Source organism: Megachile rotundata, chromosome 9, assembly GCF_050947335.1.
Source record: "Megachile rotundata isolate GNS110a chromosome 9, iyMegRotu1, whole genome shotgun sequence".
NCBI lineage: Eukaryota > Metazoa > Arthropoda > Insecta > Hymenoptera > Megachilidae > Megachile > Megachile rotundata.
This window is the reverse complement of record NC_134991.1, coordinates 8,551,442-8,569,495: the sequence shown is the minus strand read 5'-3', so window position 1 is coordinate 8,569,495 and position 18,054 is coordinate 8,551,442. Positions and strand designations below refer to the sequence as shown.

Sequence of the window (18,054 nt, the reverse complement as noted above, 5' to 3'; positions counted from 1 at the left end):
ATTTGCACAAAATGGGATATATTGTATTTGCATAATATTTTTAAATAGATTTTGACACATGTTGTATTCTTATTTTGAATGTGTATTTTGTTGACTATGTGTGTATTCTTGTATGTTGTTCAATAATAAATTAATGTCTCTGTGTTATATTCAATGTTTGATTAAGATTTTTTATGAGACGAAGAAATAATGATTTTGGTATTATTTTTGCATCTACAAACACTTGATACAAAATACTTAATATACAACCTATTATGTATGTCATATGTATAACATACTACATATGTGTACATATGTGTACATACATATTATACTATACATTATACATATAACTCAATATATGTATATCACTATAATAAAATTAACTACAGTCGACACAATGTAACCTTTAATTTATGTTTGACTCACTAGCATAAATAATAAAATTTAAAAAATTCAAGATACTTCACTGAAATTTAGAGAACATATACAAAAAAAAAAATAAATCTAAGTATGTATTTTATGTGAAAACAATCTAAGGATCCTAAAATTCACCAAACATATAATAATTTCTTTGCAAATTTTCAAAGTCAAAATGTTTTTTTTTTCGATTTCGTAAGAGCTTGTTCTAAAGAATCCATGAAAGTTTAAATTGGTAGTCAATGATTGCTTTCGCGTTGTGCTCATAACTTGTTCTTTATACTTCGCCGACATGTTCGAGAGGTTGAACTTAATTGAGACGTTATTGCCGGAAATGTCTATACGCTTCTTCCCCCTTGTTAAAGTTTGAACGTTCGCGGAACGATTTCCAGATTCAATCTCGTTTACTTGAACCTCCGCCACCGTTTAATTTTTTCTTCGACTACTACTATTTCTAAGTTTACCAGACTCAATTAATTAAAACTTTCGATCGCCGAGGCGAAAATGACTCTGTCGAGTACATTGTGATAACTGATAAGGATATTATCGTATCATTTTGCAAGTTTCACACGAAATTCGGACTTTTAATCATTGTGTGATTACTTAGGATCATTGTTGACAGAAATGCATTTGTGTAATTCGAATACATCATTAATATAAAATCATTTAATACGTACTTGTACATCAAAATCACAATTGTTATGTGCTTCAAATCAACAGGTAAATTGTTTCCACATTTTTCTTCATTTTTTATATTTAATTAATATATATTTTTAGTATCGTTACTATACAAGAATGAATATCTGAAATAACCTTAAATATCATTACTATAAAAAAATATTCATATTTAAAATAATTTAAAATATTCATAGTGTCATAACTATAAAAAAATATATATATTTAAAATAATTTAAAATATTCATAGTGTCATAACTATAAAAAAATATATATATTTAAAATAATTTAAAATATTCATAATGTCATAACTATGAAAAAATGTGTATACAAAATAATTTAAAATATTCATAGCATTACTACTACAAAAAAAAATCAATAATTCAGTCGTTATTAAATACACTTATAAAATCCACGTAATTACACACATTTACCAAAGCTAACTGCTAACCTAACCTAACCTACCACACATAGTTCTTTCCTAAAAACACCAGCTTTGAATCAAGAACGTTCTAGCGCATCCACCATGTTTATTGCCACATGAACCTCTCAGCAAAAATTATAGCCTTATAAGAAAGAGTAAAAGCACTTTCCGTTATTTAAACGACAATTTTGATCGTACATCACACAAAACAAACTACAAACAGTGCGAATGCCAAGAGAAGAAACTTTTCGACGGGACATTCGTTACCAGACATGATTTTCGAATTCCCAACGTAGAACACCCGGTTTGATATTAGTTTAATGGCGCGAGTAGCAGGGTCAACAAAACCCAGGGAAATTTTAGTCAACGATCTATCCTGGCTGTTTATCCAGGGAAAAAGCACTTCTGATAAAGGGTAAGGCCAAGAAATCCACGCTTTTATCGCCTGAACACGTACTATCCTTCGTGGTTGCTTTAACGCTCCATATTGGATGTACACAGATTTAATAAGCTGTCGACCGAGTTTTCAAATCCGCAAAATGCATGAATCTTTTATTTTCTTCGTCACTTTCGTATACCTTGGTGTCGGTAGGGAAAGTATTAATTTGGGGTGTTGTTAGGATGAAATAGGTATGGGAAGAATATAGGAAGAATATAGGTAATATAGGAAGAGTAATGTTGATGGTAATATTGAGAAATATTGGTTGAGAAAATGGTGGTAGGAGAAATTGGAAGATTTTAAGATCAGTTTAGTTAGTTTAATTTTCAAATTTATTGAGTTTTACGATTTTAAATTTGCGAGTTTGGGAAGTTGGGAGTTTATAGGTTAGGAAGTTTAGAAAATTGAGAATTGAGAAATTTAGGGCATGAGAAATTGGAAAATTATGAAATTTAGGATACGAGGAATTTGAAAATTTAGGAATTCGGAAGGTGAGAAATTTGGAAATTTAGGAATTTGGAACGTGAGAAATTTAGGACGTAAGAAATTTGAAAATTTAGGAATTTGGGAGATGAGAAATTTGAAAATTTAGAAATTTGGAACGTGAGAAATTTGGAAATTTAGAAATTTGGGAGATGAGAAATTTGAAACATGAGAAATTTGGAACGTGAGAAATTTGAAAATTTAGGAATTTGGGAGATGAGAAATTTGAAAATTTAGAAATTTGGAACGTGAGAAATTTGGAAATTTAGAAATTTGGGAGATGAGAAATTTGAAACATGAGAAATTTGGAACGTGAGAAATTTGAAAATTTAGGAATTTGGGAGATGAGAAATTTGAAAATTTAGAAATTTGGAACGTGAGAAATTTGGAAATTTAGAAATTTGGGAGATGAGAAATTTGAAACATGAGAAATTTGAAAATTTAGGAATTTGGAACGTGAGAAATTTGGAAATTTAGAAATTTGGAACGTGAGAAATTTGGAAATTTAGAAATTTGGGAGATGAGAAATTTGAAACATGAGAAATTTGGAACGTGAGAAATTTGAAAATTTAGGAATTTGGAACGTGAGAAATTTGGAAATTTATGAATTTGAAACGTGAGAAATTTGGAAATTTAGAAATTTGGAACATGTAAAATTTGAAACATGAGAAATTTGGAACATGAAAAATTTGAAACATGAGAAATTTGGAATGTGAGAAATTTGAAAATTTAGGAATTTGGAACGTGAGAAATTTGGAAATTTAGAAATTTAGAAATTTAGAAATTTGGAAATTTGGAAATTTGGAACTTTAAAACTTCAAAAATTCAGAAATTTCAAACTTCCAAACCTAACAATTTAGAAATATAATATTCTATAAATTTCCTAATAAAACTCTTCAAATTCAAACATCCCCTAAATCAAAAGAAAAAATTTCTACCATTTATCAACATACATAAATCTACCAATAAAAAGCTTGCGTTATAATGAAATCACACCAATATATCATAATGCACTTTGTAGACAGGCAAACACTGTCATCATTGTCCAGAAGGGCGTCTAGCAGTCTCAGATTAGAGAATCAACAATAATAACTGTCATCATAATGGTAGCTACGATTATAATACCCAAGATCAGGGTAATAAATACAGTACATGTGAATCGAAGCGTAACAGAGTGGCTATTTGTGTAACAGCATCGTAGAAATCGCAGTTTGCAGTTGGATGCATTTGTTGCAGCGTATTTTCGTTCTGGGAACGTTATCGAAATCAAACATTAATTAAATATATTACCCACTGTTCTTCTACCTGATTGTAGTAACTTATTGAACAAACTCGATTGCAAATTTATTTCGTTAAAAATAGACGTTACGGAAATTATCGGTTGATTGCGTATTACAAAATTTTGATATGAATTTCAGAGTGAAGATAAGGGACATTAATCGAACTAAATATGTATTTTATAAGATAAAAAGTTATAAATAAAGAAATGTAACAAATTTCAAAGTAAACATAATAGACAATAATCAAACTCAATCTGAACCTTATAAGATATAAAGTTATAAACAAAAATATGACAAATTTCAGAGTAAACGTAATAGACATTAATCGAACTCCATCTGTACTTTATAAGATTAAAGTTATAAACACAAATATGCCATAGACATCACGAAATATTGTAATATGAAAACAAATATGAAAGTAATAAAAATTTATCCGTGACACGTAAGGTGCAGTAAAATGCGTTTGCACGATTTTGCGTATTAACGAGTTAAATAACTCGGGCATGGGTTTTATTGCAACCAAAACGTGGAATAACCAGAAATAATGCTCGCCATTTTATTTCCTCGTTATGGTTTAACGAGGTACGTGTTTGTACACGTTTATTTGCGCGAAAGAAAATCGTTCGATGTGAGTCGAAGAATGCGCGGTAAATTTTGATTGTAAACAAATCTGAAAGGTCCATTTTAGAAGCCTGTCTGTAATTGGCATCAAAGAACTATTTTTACGTTCTTTTGCTTTGTATTTTGTGGCAAAAGGGTTGTCGAGAAATGGAGGATGACTGAAAACTTTTGAAAATTGACGCCCTTTATAAACTGTGCTTCCATCCGGATGCTTTGTGTCCATTTTCCGTTGTTTGCTGTTCATTTCTGAGAAACTGACGCCAATTTTATTCCACTTTGATCCTACTTTTGTTAAATTAATTTGATCGTCAGCTATTTAATTTTAAAATTCATATACAGAAATAGTAAGGTTTCTTGCGATATTAAATAACAGAAGAGAATTACAATTTAATTAACCTGTTATTCAATCATATTTTACCACGATATAATTTCAATAATCGAAATAAATTACCTCCTAAAATAATTTTGTTTCGAATAAAAACAAGAACTATAAGACTTGAAACAAATAATTTATAGGTTATGTTGGTAATAAACTATTATTTGTAGGTTATGTTGGACTAAACTATTTACAGAGTTTCAAAATATTCATAAAGTTGCACATATCAATTCTAAATAAAAGAAAATGTGTTTGAAGTGAAACTGCGATATGAAACCTATGTCATCAACAATGCACGAGGATAAAAACATTCTGCATTTCATATGAATTTTCTAGGAAGTTCAGTCAGCCATTTTTTGTCGACGTTACGAAAGCTCCTCTCGAACCTTTGACACTGCAGTTTTTTCAATAACATATTGACAACGTGCGCGGAATCAGATTTCAAGAACACTATGTGCCTTGTGCATGGAATTTTGTAATCGATATCCGCTGTTACGCACTGTTCCTGGAACAAACGACTCTTTTGAACAATGCAGAATGATCGTAGAAGTTGCAATTTGCGATGTTAAAACCTGTGAAACAATTTTATGGCGGTGATCATCGATATATCGTGAAAGTTACTCTCTATCGCGAGTTTGTGTAGCACATTGTTGAGCCACGCATTTTGCAACGTTATCCTCGCAATGTTCAATAAAAGCGTTTGCGTCGAATGTTCTTTCACGGAGATAAAATATCGATGTGGACAGATACTTCGAGTTTCATTTCTTTGAATTATTAATTTTTATATTGCTTTTTTAATTTTCGTTTTATGAATTATTGTATTTGTTCTCAATTTTCGTTTCATTAATTATTCTACTTTCTTTTAATTTTTGTACTATGAATTATTTTATTTTTTCTTCATTTTCGTGTTAGGAATTATTTTATTTCTTCTTCATTTTCGTATTATGAATTATTCTATTTCTTCTTCATTTTCGTATTATGAATTATTTTATTTTTTCTTCATTTTTGTGTTACGAATTATTTTAGTTTTTCTTCACTTTCGTATTATGAACTATTTTATTTTTCCTTCATTTTTGTATTATGAATTATTTTATTTCTTCTTCATTTTCGTATTATGAATTATTTTATTTTTTCTTCATTTTTGTGTTACGAATTATTTTAGTTTTTCTTCATCTTCGTATTATGAATTATTTTATTTTTCTTCATTTTCGTATTCTGAATTATTTTACCTTCTCTTCATTTTCGTATTCTGAATTATTTTATTTCTTCTTCATTTTCGTATTATGAATTATTTTACTTTTTCTTCATTTTCGTGTTACCAAATATTTTATTTTTTCTTTAATTTCGTATTATGAATTATTTTATTTTTCCTTCATTTTACGAATTAATCTGTATTTCATTCATTTTCATATTACGAATTATTCATTTTTAACATTATTCACGTTATGAAGTATTTCCTTTCGATGTTTGCTGAAGATTTTAAGAGCATTAAATTTTAATCTTGCCGCATCACCCTAATTAAATTTTGCATTCGTCCTTTAGTTTTTTCTTCTTTGTTCTAGCATGCTAATTACGCAGTTTATGAATACGGGTCCAAGCATATTTAATTACGGGTCTAGGTGCATTAAATATATTTAATATCAAAAGCATATGTACCTTGGTAAAATTAAAGATGAAAACTAGAAAAAGATAGCAATAGAAATGATTAATAATATTAATGATTAATAAAACAGTTTTAACTGCTAATAAAATAGTTTCCTCGCATATAAAAATACTGCAAGAATTTGGTACATTAAATAGAAAATAATTAAGTGATATAAGAATTTGAACATCAAAATCATGAGCACACAGCCAAAGTATTTTGTATATTTAGATCATTGTGCCTAATTTTCTTTTTAATTTAGCAAAATACTTGCATAAACTAATTCAAACAAAATACTCTGTTCTACAATTTCTATATAAAATAACAAACCATCCGAAACAAATGAAATCATTTAACGAAGAATGGATCACCTCTAACCTCCTCAACTTCAAAGGATCTAACCTCCTTAACTTTAAAGGATCCTAAAATTACCTGTTGCAACGAATTGTACTAATTAATAAAGCAATATTATTTCCCGTCGATATTTCATTGAAAACATTGCACACCGAAAATTCATTACCCTTCTCGACTATTTCCATCATTCTCGAACAGAAACCATTGGTGCGTTGGTAACGGAATAATTGCAGGTTATGTGGTTCACCCGGTACACAAACTGAAAGAGCCTGGAAAAATCAAGATCCCGAGTAGATTGCGAAGAAAAAAGAAGGCGAAAGCGGTTCGAGTCATGGGAACAAGCCCGATGGAGAACAGGTGGCCGATCCAAGCACCATTCTAAAATCGACTCTCCTTTTTGCGCGCACCCTCGGTTCACCCACCGCGAAATGCTTGCGAGCTGGATTGGACTCGATTTAAACACGGTGGAAACGAATTCGGCCATTGGTCTCGATTCGAGAAACGCCACTCTAACCACTCTCGTGAGGCTACCCTATAGAAATTGAATATCGGTCCGTCGAGCAACTTCCTACAATTTTCAATTCGTGCTTCGGATTATGAATATCGTAATATTTCCTGTATCGTAAATATAGAAAAACGAAATGGATGGTATAAAAAGGAGCAATGTATGGCCACTGCAGGAGAGCCTGCACTCTTCAACTTGAAAAGGCTGTGCTACCTTCATTTTTTGGGGTCATGTTTGAAAATGATCATTTTTTACGACGAGAGTTATTTTTAGAGCGTTGGCAGATTTGGCTATTTTACCAATTTTAACGATTTTTGGGAATTTTTTTAAAAATTCATTTGCGGTGAAGTTCTGAATATTTGTTCAAATTTTATAGGCACATTGGATTAGGATATTTTTTGGATTTGATACAAATTGAGTGGAAGTTTCAAAATGGGTTCAAAAAGTTTGAGGTTTTTAGAGTTTGAATACAAATACAAAAATGTTAGTTTGGAAGAATTAAAGTCAAATTAAAATATTCCAAAATGAAGAATGAAATTTCTAAAAGTGTCAACAGTACAGAACTTTGAGATCACTAAGTTCTAACGTCCTTAAATCCTTAAGTTCCAAAGTTCTGAAGCCCTGTAATCCTATACTTTTATAATTCTACAGTTTCAATATTCCAAACATCCTAAGTTGTATATACCCTCAAAATTCCAAGCTGCGAAAATCTCAATCCTAAAATCCTAAAATCCTAAAATCCTAAAATCCTAAAATCCTAAAATCCTAAAATCCTAAAATCCTAAAATCCTAAAATCCTAAAATCCTAAAATCCTAAAATCCTAAAATCCTAAAATCCTAAAATCCTAAAATCCTAAAATCCTAAAATCCTAAAATCCCAAAATCCCAAAATCCTAAAATCCCAAAATCCTAAAATCCCAAAATCCTAAAATCCTAAAATCCTAAAATCCTAAAATCCTAAAATCCTAAAATCCTAAAATCCTAAAATCCTAAAATCCTAAAATCCTAAAATCCTAAAATCCTAAAATCCTAAAATCCTAAAATCCTAAAATCCTAAAATCCTAAAATCCTAAAGTCCCAAAATCTTGGACTTTTAAATGTCTAAACTTCCAAAGTTAAATTAAAAAATTCTGTAAACTCAATTGACTGTTTCCTGCAATTTCATTCCGATTTTCCATACAAAAGCGAGCCGCTACAGTGCACGCCAAGGACGATTAAATCTGGAAATAGCTGGAAGACCTGCATCGAGCTTTCCTTATTATCGAGTCGACGGGTCGCGTCGGTTCTTTGATCAATATATACGTTATTAGGAGATCGAAGTCCCTTCGTCGCCAATTTACATTTATCTGATCCTTAACTGGCTCCCTTCGAAGCTATCGATAGGCCATAAATTTATCGGTAATAGTATCTTTCTGGATGCGCTACTCACGGGTCTGAACCGGAGCTTAATTGCATCTGAACCCGACATAATTGCCGAGTCGAATGAACGGAGAAGCTCCGTTGAACGAATACGATGAACGGGCTCGGTTATTCCCAGAGAATTGCGTGGATCACGTTCGTTAAAAAGCAGAACTCGAGCGTTGGCGTTGTTAAAAACATACCGGTGTTCTCGTTTTCGTCGACAGACATACAAGTAAAAATTCGAAGCTATCGACAGTTTGGTGTCCTGATGCTCTTCGAATGCAGACAAGTTTCCAGCACAATTTCCCTGCTAAATTTTCACCCTCTTTTTTCTCTCCCTCTCTCTTTATGTCCCTCTTCCGTTCACCTTTTTTTTTTGATTTCTTTTCTAATTTTCACGCCAGCGTCGAGAGCTTTCAGAAACCACCGAATATTCGCCGCTTTTATCGCGGAAGAAAGAACGTGACAATTTTTCTGCTTGATTGACGGCGAGCGTGGTTTTCGTAAATTGTCGTCGATTTAAATTTGTACGGTGCTTTTGTCGTACGTATGAAATTTTACACCTACCCACGATCAGACAATCGATGCAGTCTGCTTTTTTTCGGGTTTCAACTTTTCAACGGATGCGCTATTTTTGTTTAACCAAATTCCGATCGTTTTCGCAGATAGAGATTTGTTTTCGTGAGATCTGTATCCGTCTGAGGGCTGATACGTCCGATAAATGATTAACATTAAAAAAGCATGATTTCGAAGTTTTGTTTGCTTTCTGCATTTCAATGTGTGCAACGTGACATGTCACAATATGCAGGCACAATTCTCGTTTCTGTTCCAAATCTATTTTATTTAAATTGAAATTTTATCTCTGCCTTCAAATTTTAATATTTCAGCTCACTTTTCACTCTTTCGATATGCTAGTTAATTCTTCGTACTGCAACATTCTAATTAATTTTTCATATTTGAATATTTTAGTGTATTTTTCATATATTAATTTTAAACTTAATTTTTCATATTTTAATATTCTAATGAATTTTTCGTATTTTACTGTTCTACTTCTTCGCATTTTAACATTGTAGTTAATCTTTCATATTTTATCATTTTAGATAAATTTTCATATTTTAACACTGTAGTTTTTCATTTTCATTATTTTTCATGTTTCAGTATCTTAGACAATTGTTCATGTTTCAATAATTTTTTTGATATTTCAACAAACATGTCATTTTAATTTAATATAATTTAATAACAATTAAATAATGGTGAATACAGAATTTCATCTTTCAGAAAACTGACTTGAATGTATAGAAATATTTTTAACGCGAGCTTAATAAAATGTATTCAAGCAAGAAAGTGCAGTTTTCCTCCAATTTTTTAATTTTGTGAAACTATTTAACGAGTAATTAATTCATAACACCAAATTGACAAATACTAAAGAAATAACAGAAAAGATACAACAAATGAAAAAACGAATTTTAATTCTGAAATGGTTTTTGAGGCGTATAGAAAGCAGTAAACACTTTTAAAACGAGTTGTGTAATATTACACATTGCAGAGAGGTGGCGACCTCTGCACACGTTGCCTCGGGATTGAACGTGATAAACTTTGACAGTTCACATTTATTATTTACATTATTGTCTAACGGAAATTCCGTCTAAATAGCTTCAACTGTTAAACAATTTCACAAAAATTATTATAACGTAAATTTAAATGAAAATTGCTTTTTTTTAAATTAACCCTCTGCATTCGAAATGTAACTCACACTCACCATTTCGTTTAAACAACAATTTAAAATCGGTATTTTCTAACTAAGTAGCGTCATACATATGTGTAAAGAATTTATCAATTTTTCAACTAAAATATTTCAAATATGTCCAATAGCAAAAATGCCTCCGGCATAAAGAATTAATTTCGATTGCATTTTCAGTCCCACTTCAGACTTCATAATTTCCATCAAATACATTAAAAGGTACGACAAAAATTTACATCGAGTGCATTAAAATTTACATCGACTGCATTAAAATATACAGCAAAAATTTACATCAAATACATCAAAATATAGGACAAAAATTTCCGTCGAATACACTAAAATGTACTTCGCTGATCCCACATGCATTACACGTTTCAAGAATTCAAATCGACGTCATTTTTCGGATTTGTGTGCATCTTCCAAGCAAAAATAAATTGAGTGAAATATTCAGAAGTACCTTTGCGAAAGAAAATATTTGAAGAGAATCTCGTACTTTCGTTACAGCGACGTTTCTTCGCGACAAAACATTCTAAACATTCCAGAATTTGGCGTCACGTTCCGCGTTGCCGAAATCCGAAGGTTTCACAGCAACCGGAAGGTGCAGTATTGAAACGGCGATCGCGCGTACCGATTCACGTCGCTATTTACCGAGCCACACCGCGTTTAATTCGAACGGAATGGAAAACTCTGACCCTGAGAATTTTCTCGAACACCGAGACGATTAAAAGAACGTCAGAGTCGATGGGAGCGTCGTGGCAGACGTCGTTCGGTCGCTCCGACACCAACTGATTTAAATTTAGCAACGGATCAGCCTAAATACGCGCCGCTATGAGTTCAATCCTCCTCGAGGAAAACTCGCAAGTCACACATTTTAGATCGCCATGTGTTGTATAGTTGTATGTTAAATTGGTACGAGTTGTATAGTTGTGCGTTAAATCGGTACTAGCTGTACAGTTATGAATTAAAGTGATTTGTATAGTTTAAATTGTGTTGTGCAGTTACGCGATGAGTTGCCACGAGCTTATACATGCTTATTATATGTTGGTACATGCTTGACTATATAGTAAATTGAAATATGAGTAATTTGAACACTTGAGTACTTTATTAATTCAGGACTTGAATAATTGAATACTTGAATACTTGACTAATTTAATATTTGAATACTTGAATACTTGACCAATTTAATATTTGAATACTTGGATTATTGAATTATTGAATTATTGAATTGTTGAATAATTGAATAATTGAATTATTGAATACTCGAATGTTTGAATACTCGAATGCTTGAATACTCACGTGTTTGAATACTCGAATGCTTGAATACTCTAATGCTTGAGTGCTTGAATACTTGAATACTCGAATGCTTTAATACTCTAATGCTTGAGTGTTTGAATGCTTAAACACTCGAATGCTTGAATACTCGACTGCTTGAATACTCGAATACATGAATACTCGAATGCTTGAATACTCACGTGTTTGAATATTCGAATGCTCGAATACTCTAATGCTTGAGTGCTTGAATACTTGAATACTCGAATGCTTAAACACTCGAATGCTTGAATACTCGACTGCTTGAATACTCGAATACTTGAATACTCCAATGCTTCAATACTTGAATACTTGAATACTTGAATACTTGAATACTTGAATACTTGAATACTTGAATACTTGACTACTTGACTACTTGAATACTTGAATAATTGATTAACTGAGTAATTGAATAATTAAAAACTTGAAAATTTGAATACTTAAAAACTTGAAATCTTAAAAGCTTGGAGCCTTGAAAACTTGAAAATTCAAAAATTTGAAGACTTGATAACTTGAAAATTTGAAGATTTCAAACGTCGATAACTCAACGCTCCCTAAACTTGAGAATTTCATAACTTGATCCTTTTCAAAATTTTAGAATTTGAGAAATTGATCTACTGCAAAATTTGAAACAAGAACATTCGGGAGTCCACAAATATATAAATCCGTAAATTGCGAACAAATGGCGTCGACAGAAGTTAACCTCGGAAAAAAAGAGGAAAGAAATACAAGTTGAATTGAACGCACGTCGAGCACGAACAGGCAATTAAGCAGGGCAAAAGTCGTACAGCGTAAAAAATAATTGTTTAATAACCGCCACGTGGAAAACGAGCGAATTTGGGCACGCGTATGAATATTGAATTCTACGCCACGTTAATCCAATTGCCAATTAACTGTCTCGCATTTAGCGGCATCAAAAAGTTGTTGCCGCTCGATGATTAAATTTCGTCAGGATTTTTGACGCCGTGTATCTCGCGGAAATAAATTGTGTAATGTAATATCGGCGAACAAGACAGACAGGAGTTCGATACGGACAACTTTTGCGACGACGTGATGTCGTTATAATAATATCCTTAACGATCCGAGGAAATTTCTGCGTAATACGTCATTTTCGCGACATGTTTTCGCTTTGATATGATTAGGGATATTTATAGAAAACAGCAAATTGGTTTATTAATACCGTGAGTGGAGTGTTTTTGTTCAAATTTTCGAACTTCGGTAGCCAACGAATTTATGAATCTGGTATTATAGAAATCAAGAAATCTAGAAATTGGGAAACATACAAATTTAAAAATGTAGGAATATGGAAATCTAGGGACATTGTATTATAAGAATTTGAAAATGTGGAAAGAAAGTAATTTAGACATACAGGAATGTAGGAGTTTAGAAATCTGGAATATTGGGGACGTGGGAGTTTGGAAATTTAGAAACTTGAAAATGTAGAAATTTGTGAATCTGAAAATTTGCGAATTTAAGGATCTAGAAATCTATGAATGTAGGAATCTAGAAATCTACGATTTAGAAATCTAAGAATCTGGTAATCTAGAAATCTAAGGATATGCAAATCTAGGGGTTTTTAAATCTGGGAATCTAGAAATCTAGAGACTTTTAAATTTAGGAATCTGGAAACCTAGAGATGTTTAAATCTAGGGATCTGGAAATCTAGGGTTCTGGAAATCTAGAGATCTAAAAATCTAGGGATTTGGAAATCTAGGGATTTGGAAAACTAGGGATTTGGAAAACTAGGGATTTGGAAAACTAGGGATTTGGAAATCTAGGGGTTTGGAAATCTAGCAATCTAGGAATCTAGTAATTCAATAGTTCAGTAATATAATAATCTATTAATCTCTCAATCCAGTAATCTAAGAACCTAGTAACTTAGTAATATCCTAACGTACTAATCCAGTAATCCATCGATCCAGTTATCTACGAATCTAACAATCCAACTTAAAAATCCAAGAATCTAAAAATTTAGTGACTCAGATTTTACAGAAGTTTCTACTTCCACGCTGTAAACTTAATTCTACGCTGCTAGAGTTTCTTAAAATTTTGCAACGGATTGTATCATAAAAGACAGAGATACTTAACAAAATAAGTTCTCCAAGAACATAAAATAATTCACGTTGTTGTAACGGTTGAACGTCTTTGAGAATATTCCGTCCCCTTTACAGCTATTATAAAAGTTTCTGCTTAAAACCAACAGGCAGCCGGGCAAACCTTTGTCGCGTGCAATTCAGCGGTCTTCTGTCCTCCGCAGCTGGGTGGATTTGAATTTCCCAGAGTCGCTTTTAAAAAAACGTAATCCTCATTAAATTACATCCTGCACAGGTTCGCACCGCCCTATTAAAGGGCCAGAGTTGCTTTAACTTTGACATGGACGCGGTAACAGAGCCAGTTGGCTTGCTCGATTACAGAAAAGTCGGGCCTGCAATTAGGCGATGACGCGTTTTGCTTTAGCAATTGCCCAATTAACACGTTCCGCTGCCGATTAACCAATTAACGCCGAAACCATTGGACGTCGCATTTTTTAGTCATTCTCGGAACCATATTATTTTTGTGGTATTTTACTACTTTTATTGGATAGGAGTGTTCAGGTGTGTATACTCATGTGGATGATGTATGAGAATTTTAGACACATATGTAATTTTGTACAATTTGTCTGATGATCATGCTGAAGATACTGAGAGATTCATTAGTTAGTATCCTTTATTTCGAACAATGTTATGTGCAAGGTAATTTGTTATATTTGTCGTCCACAAGATCAAGTATATACTCATGTGGATGATGTATGAGAATTTTAGACACATATGTAATTTTGTAGAGTTTGTTTGATGAACATGTTGAAGTTGCTGAAGGATTCATTAGTTAGTATCCTCTATTTCGAACAATATTATTTTCATGGTACTTCGTTATATTTGTCATCTACAAGTTCAAGTGTGTATACTCATATGGATGATGTATGAAAATTTTAGCCACATATGTAATTTGATACACTTTGCCTGATGAACATGTTGAAGTTGCTGAAGGATTCATTAGTTAGTATTCTCTATTTCGAACAATATTATTTTCATGGTACTTCGTTATATTTGTCATCTACAAGTTCAAGTGTGTACACTCATATGGATAATGTATGAGAATTTTAGCCACACATGTAACTTGATACACTTTGACTGATGAACATGCTGAAGTTACTGAATGGTTCATTAGTTAATATCCTCTATTTCGAACAATATTATTTTCAAGGTAGTTTGTTATATTTGTCATCCACAAGTTCAAGTATGTATACTCGTGTGGATGATGTATGAGAATGTTAGACACATATGTAACTTTCTCCATTTTGCCTGATGCACATGCTGAAGTTACTGAAAGTTTATTATTAATAATATGCACTAAATAAACGGCTGAACCTAGTTATACGAACGATGCATTCATATGGAAGTTCAACTTTCACCCACATATGAAAATGTCAATGATTACAAATAAATAAAAAAAATAAAATTGTGATAAATCAACCACCTACATAAATATTACTCAAGTTTCAAAATACACAATCTTCATCGTAAATTATTAAAATTTTTAAATATACATTAACTCTGTGTCTTTTTTCAATTTTACTTAAAAATTTATTTACAAAAAATAATAGTAACTTCAGTTAATAAAACAATCGACGCTACAACTGATAATTTTGTACCATTCATCATTTTCAATCCATACAAAAAATATTAAAATAAAAAAAAAATAATTAAAATTGCACAGCTAAATCAAGGCACTAAATAAATTCGTACATCAAATATAATCCATTCATCCACGATTCATGAGAATATGTTTGTTAATCTCCATTCATTCATAGCACGACGATTTCATAACCGATTTTATTTTTACATTTTTCACCGACCACGAGAGGCACTGACAAAAATAAACAGCCTCTCGTTTAAGACGTCCACGTGAAACGAGCGCTTCTGTCGGTTATCTTCGTTTTCTACAGTAAATTTATAATTCAATGACTTCATAGTTTCTCACTCAACAGCTTAAAGCACTTTCGACCGCATAATAGTTTCATAATTGGAAACAAAACTGTCAACAATTTATAATCATGCTTTACGATTCGACCGATAAACAGTGACGTAAGTTGAGGATTAGAATGGTGATATACGACGCGGCGATTTAATATGGTTTATGAGGAGAGACAATGGGAAATATTTTGGAAGTACATATTAGTGGTCATTTTTTAGGATTTTTACAATTTATAAATTATGAAATTTTAAACTCCCTGAATTACCATATTTTCAAATTCTTAAATTCTCAAATTTTCAAATTTTCAATTTTCCACATTCTCAAATTCCTAAATTTTCAAATTCTCACATTTCCAACTTCCAATATTCCCAAACTCTCACATTCCCAACTTCCCACATTCCTAAATTCCCACATTCCTAAATTCCCACATTCCTAAATTCCCACATTCCTAAATTCCTACATTCCCCAATTCCCACATTCCTAAATTCCCACATTCCTAAATTCCCACATTCCCCAATTCCCACATTCCTAAATTTTCACATTCTCAAATTCCCACATTCCCAAATTCTCAAATCCTCAAATTCCCACATATCCAAATTCCCACACATTCAAATTTCCATATCCCCAAATTCCCACATACTCAAATTCCTACACATCCAAATTCCCACACATCCGAATTCCTACATACCCAAATTCCCACATTCCCAAATCCACAAATTCACATTCCCTAAGTTTCCAAATTCTCAAATTCTCAAATACACGAGTTTCCAAGTCACCAAACTTTCAAATTCTCAAATACACAAATTCCCAAGTCCCCAAACTTTCAACTCCCCAAATTCCCAAGTCGCGAAACTCTCAAATTCCTAAATTCCCTCATCCCCGAATTTCTATATTCCTTAATTCCCGAAATCCCGAATTCCCTTATTCTCATATCTTCAGATCCCTAAATGTCCAAATGCCCAAATCCCCAAATCCTCAAATCCCTAAATTCCCAAACATTGAAATCCCTATATCCCTAAATCCCCAAATCAGTACCTCCAAAAGACCTAATTACCTACCCTTAACAAACACAAATTCTTCCCCCCCTTATTTCACGACGCAACGGAAACTTCTCACGCAATCTTCTCCAAACTCGCATAGCCTCTCAAACTTGGACGCAGAAATTGCAAGTCGTCCGATGACACAGTAGAGCGACTATGGCCCTTAATTTTTCTACGGCCACCCTCCAAATTGCCATCCAAGTTTTACAATTCAACGAAGCTGTTCGACCGATGCGAATCATGGTGAAACAATTGAGAAGTTAGCGACTATCCATCAGAACCGAGGAAATTACGTTGGTAAAGAAAGTTTCGAAGGCGACGGTGAAAAAGGACGAGGGAAGAGGATGTTCCCGTTGTAAATTGTACGATATGGCCACGCGACAACGCGGTACGGATCACGCGTGATTACGTTTAAGAGATTCATGACCGAGCGTTCCAGTTGAGCGGCAATATTGCCCGAGGAAGTTGGGAGAATTAGTTTGTAGATGGCGAACATTAAATTGTAAAGTTTCCTTTAATTTCTGCTGGTCGTCGGAATTACCTGACGAGTCAACAATCTACTTATTAATTCTTCCCTGTAGCTTTTAACTCGATTTGAACTACATTTTGAGTTGTTTCTTCAACTTTAACTGAATTCGAAATTAAAGTTGTATTCTTTGATGGGGTTAAAGGAAAGCTGGGAAATATAAATTGATTCTACAATTGTATAGGGCAAGTAAGATAACTTTGCTTGGGAATTATGGACTTTTAATAATGGTGTAGTATTAATTTCTGTTTGTATAAAAAATAGAATGACACGTGATGAGATATTATGTATTGGTTCAGTAGCAGAGCATTTTTTCGGAACAAAGAGAAATGTTTAGATAGTGGGAAAAATAGGAACTATTCATTCATGACAATTTGTTAAGAAAACGTCGTTATTTAATGTTAATATAAAATTCTTACTGGTCATGTTTTGGGATTCTTATAATTTCTAGGTTCTGAAATTTCAAAGTTCCTAAATTGCCATATTTCTATATTCTCACATTTGCAAATTCCTATACTTCTAAATTCTCACATTTAAAAATTTCCATATTCCCTGATTCCCAAATCTCCAAATTCTCAATTACCCGAATTTCCAAATTGCAAACTCTATAATCCACAAATTCCAATATTCTCCAATTTCTGCATACCCAATTTCTCACATTCCCAATTTCCCACATTTCCAAATTCCACATTCCCAATTTCCCACAATCAAAATTTCCCACATTCCCAATTTCCCGCATTTCCAAATTCTCACATTACCAAATTTCCACATTTTCAAATTCCACATTTCCAATTTCCCACATTCCCAATTTTTCACATTCTTAACT

General features: G+C 32.4%; 1 protein-coding gene across 4 annotated transcripts in view; it reads right to left on the bottom strand.

Moving 5' to 3' along the window:
* Positions 1-18,054, bottom strand: part of LOC100875126 (glutamate receptor ionotropic, kainate 2) — a 156,542-nt gene that overhangs the window by 58,850 nt on the left and 79,638 nt on the right. Inside the window, exon 1 of one of the 4 annotated variants that reach the window (XM_003706368.3) lies at positions 10,798-11,141. The exons of 1 other annotated variant lie outside the window; for it this stretch is intronic. Coding sequence is in view for 1 of the 3 variants with exons in the window: in XM_076535664.1 (XP_076391779.1) it covers positions 8,800-8,827 (28 nt within the window). In the remaining 2 variants the exon portion in view is untranslated. Of the gene's footprint in view, positions 1-8,799; positions 9,429-10,797; positions 11,142-18,054 lie in introns of those variants that run through there. 2 more of the 4 variants (XM_076535665.1, XM_076535664.1) reach the window with 2 other exon arrangements.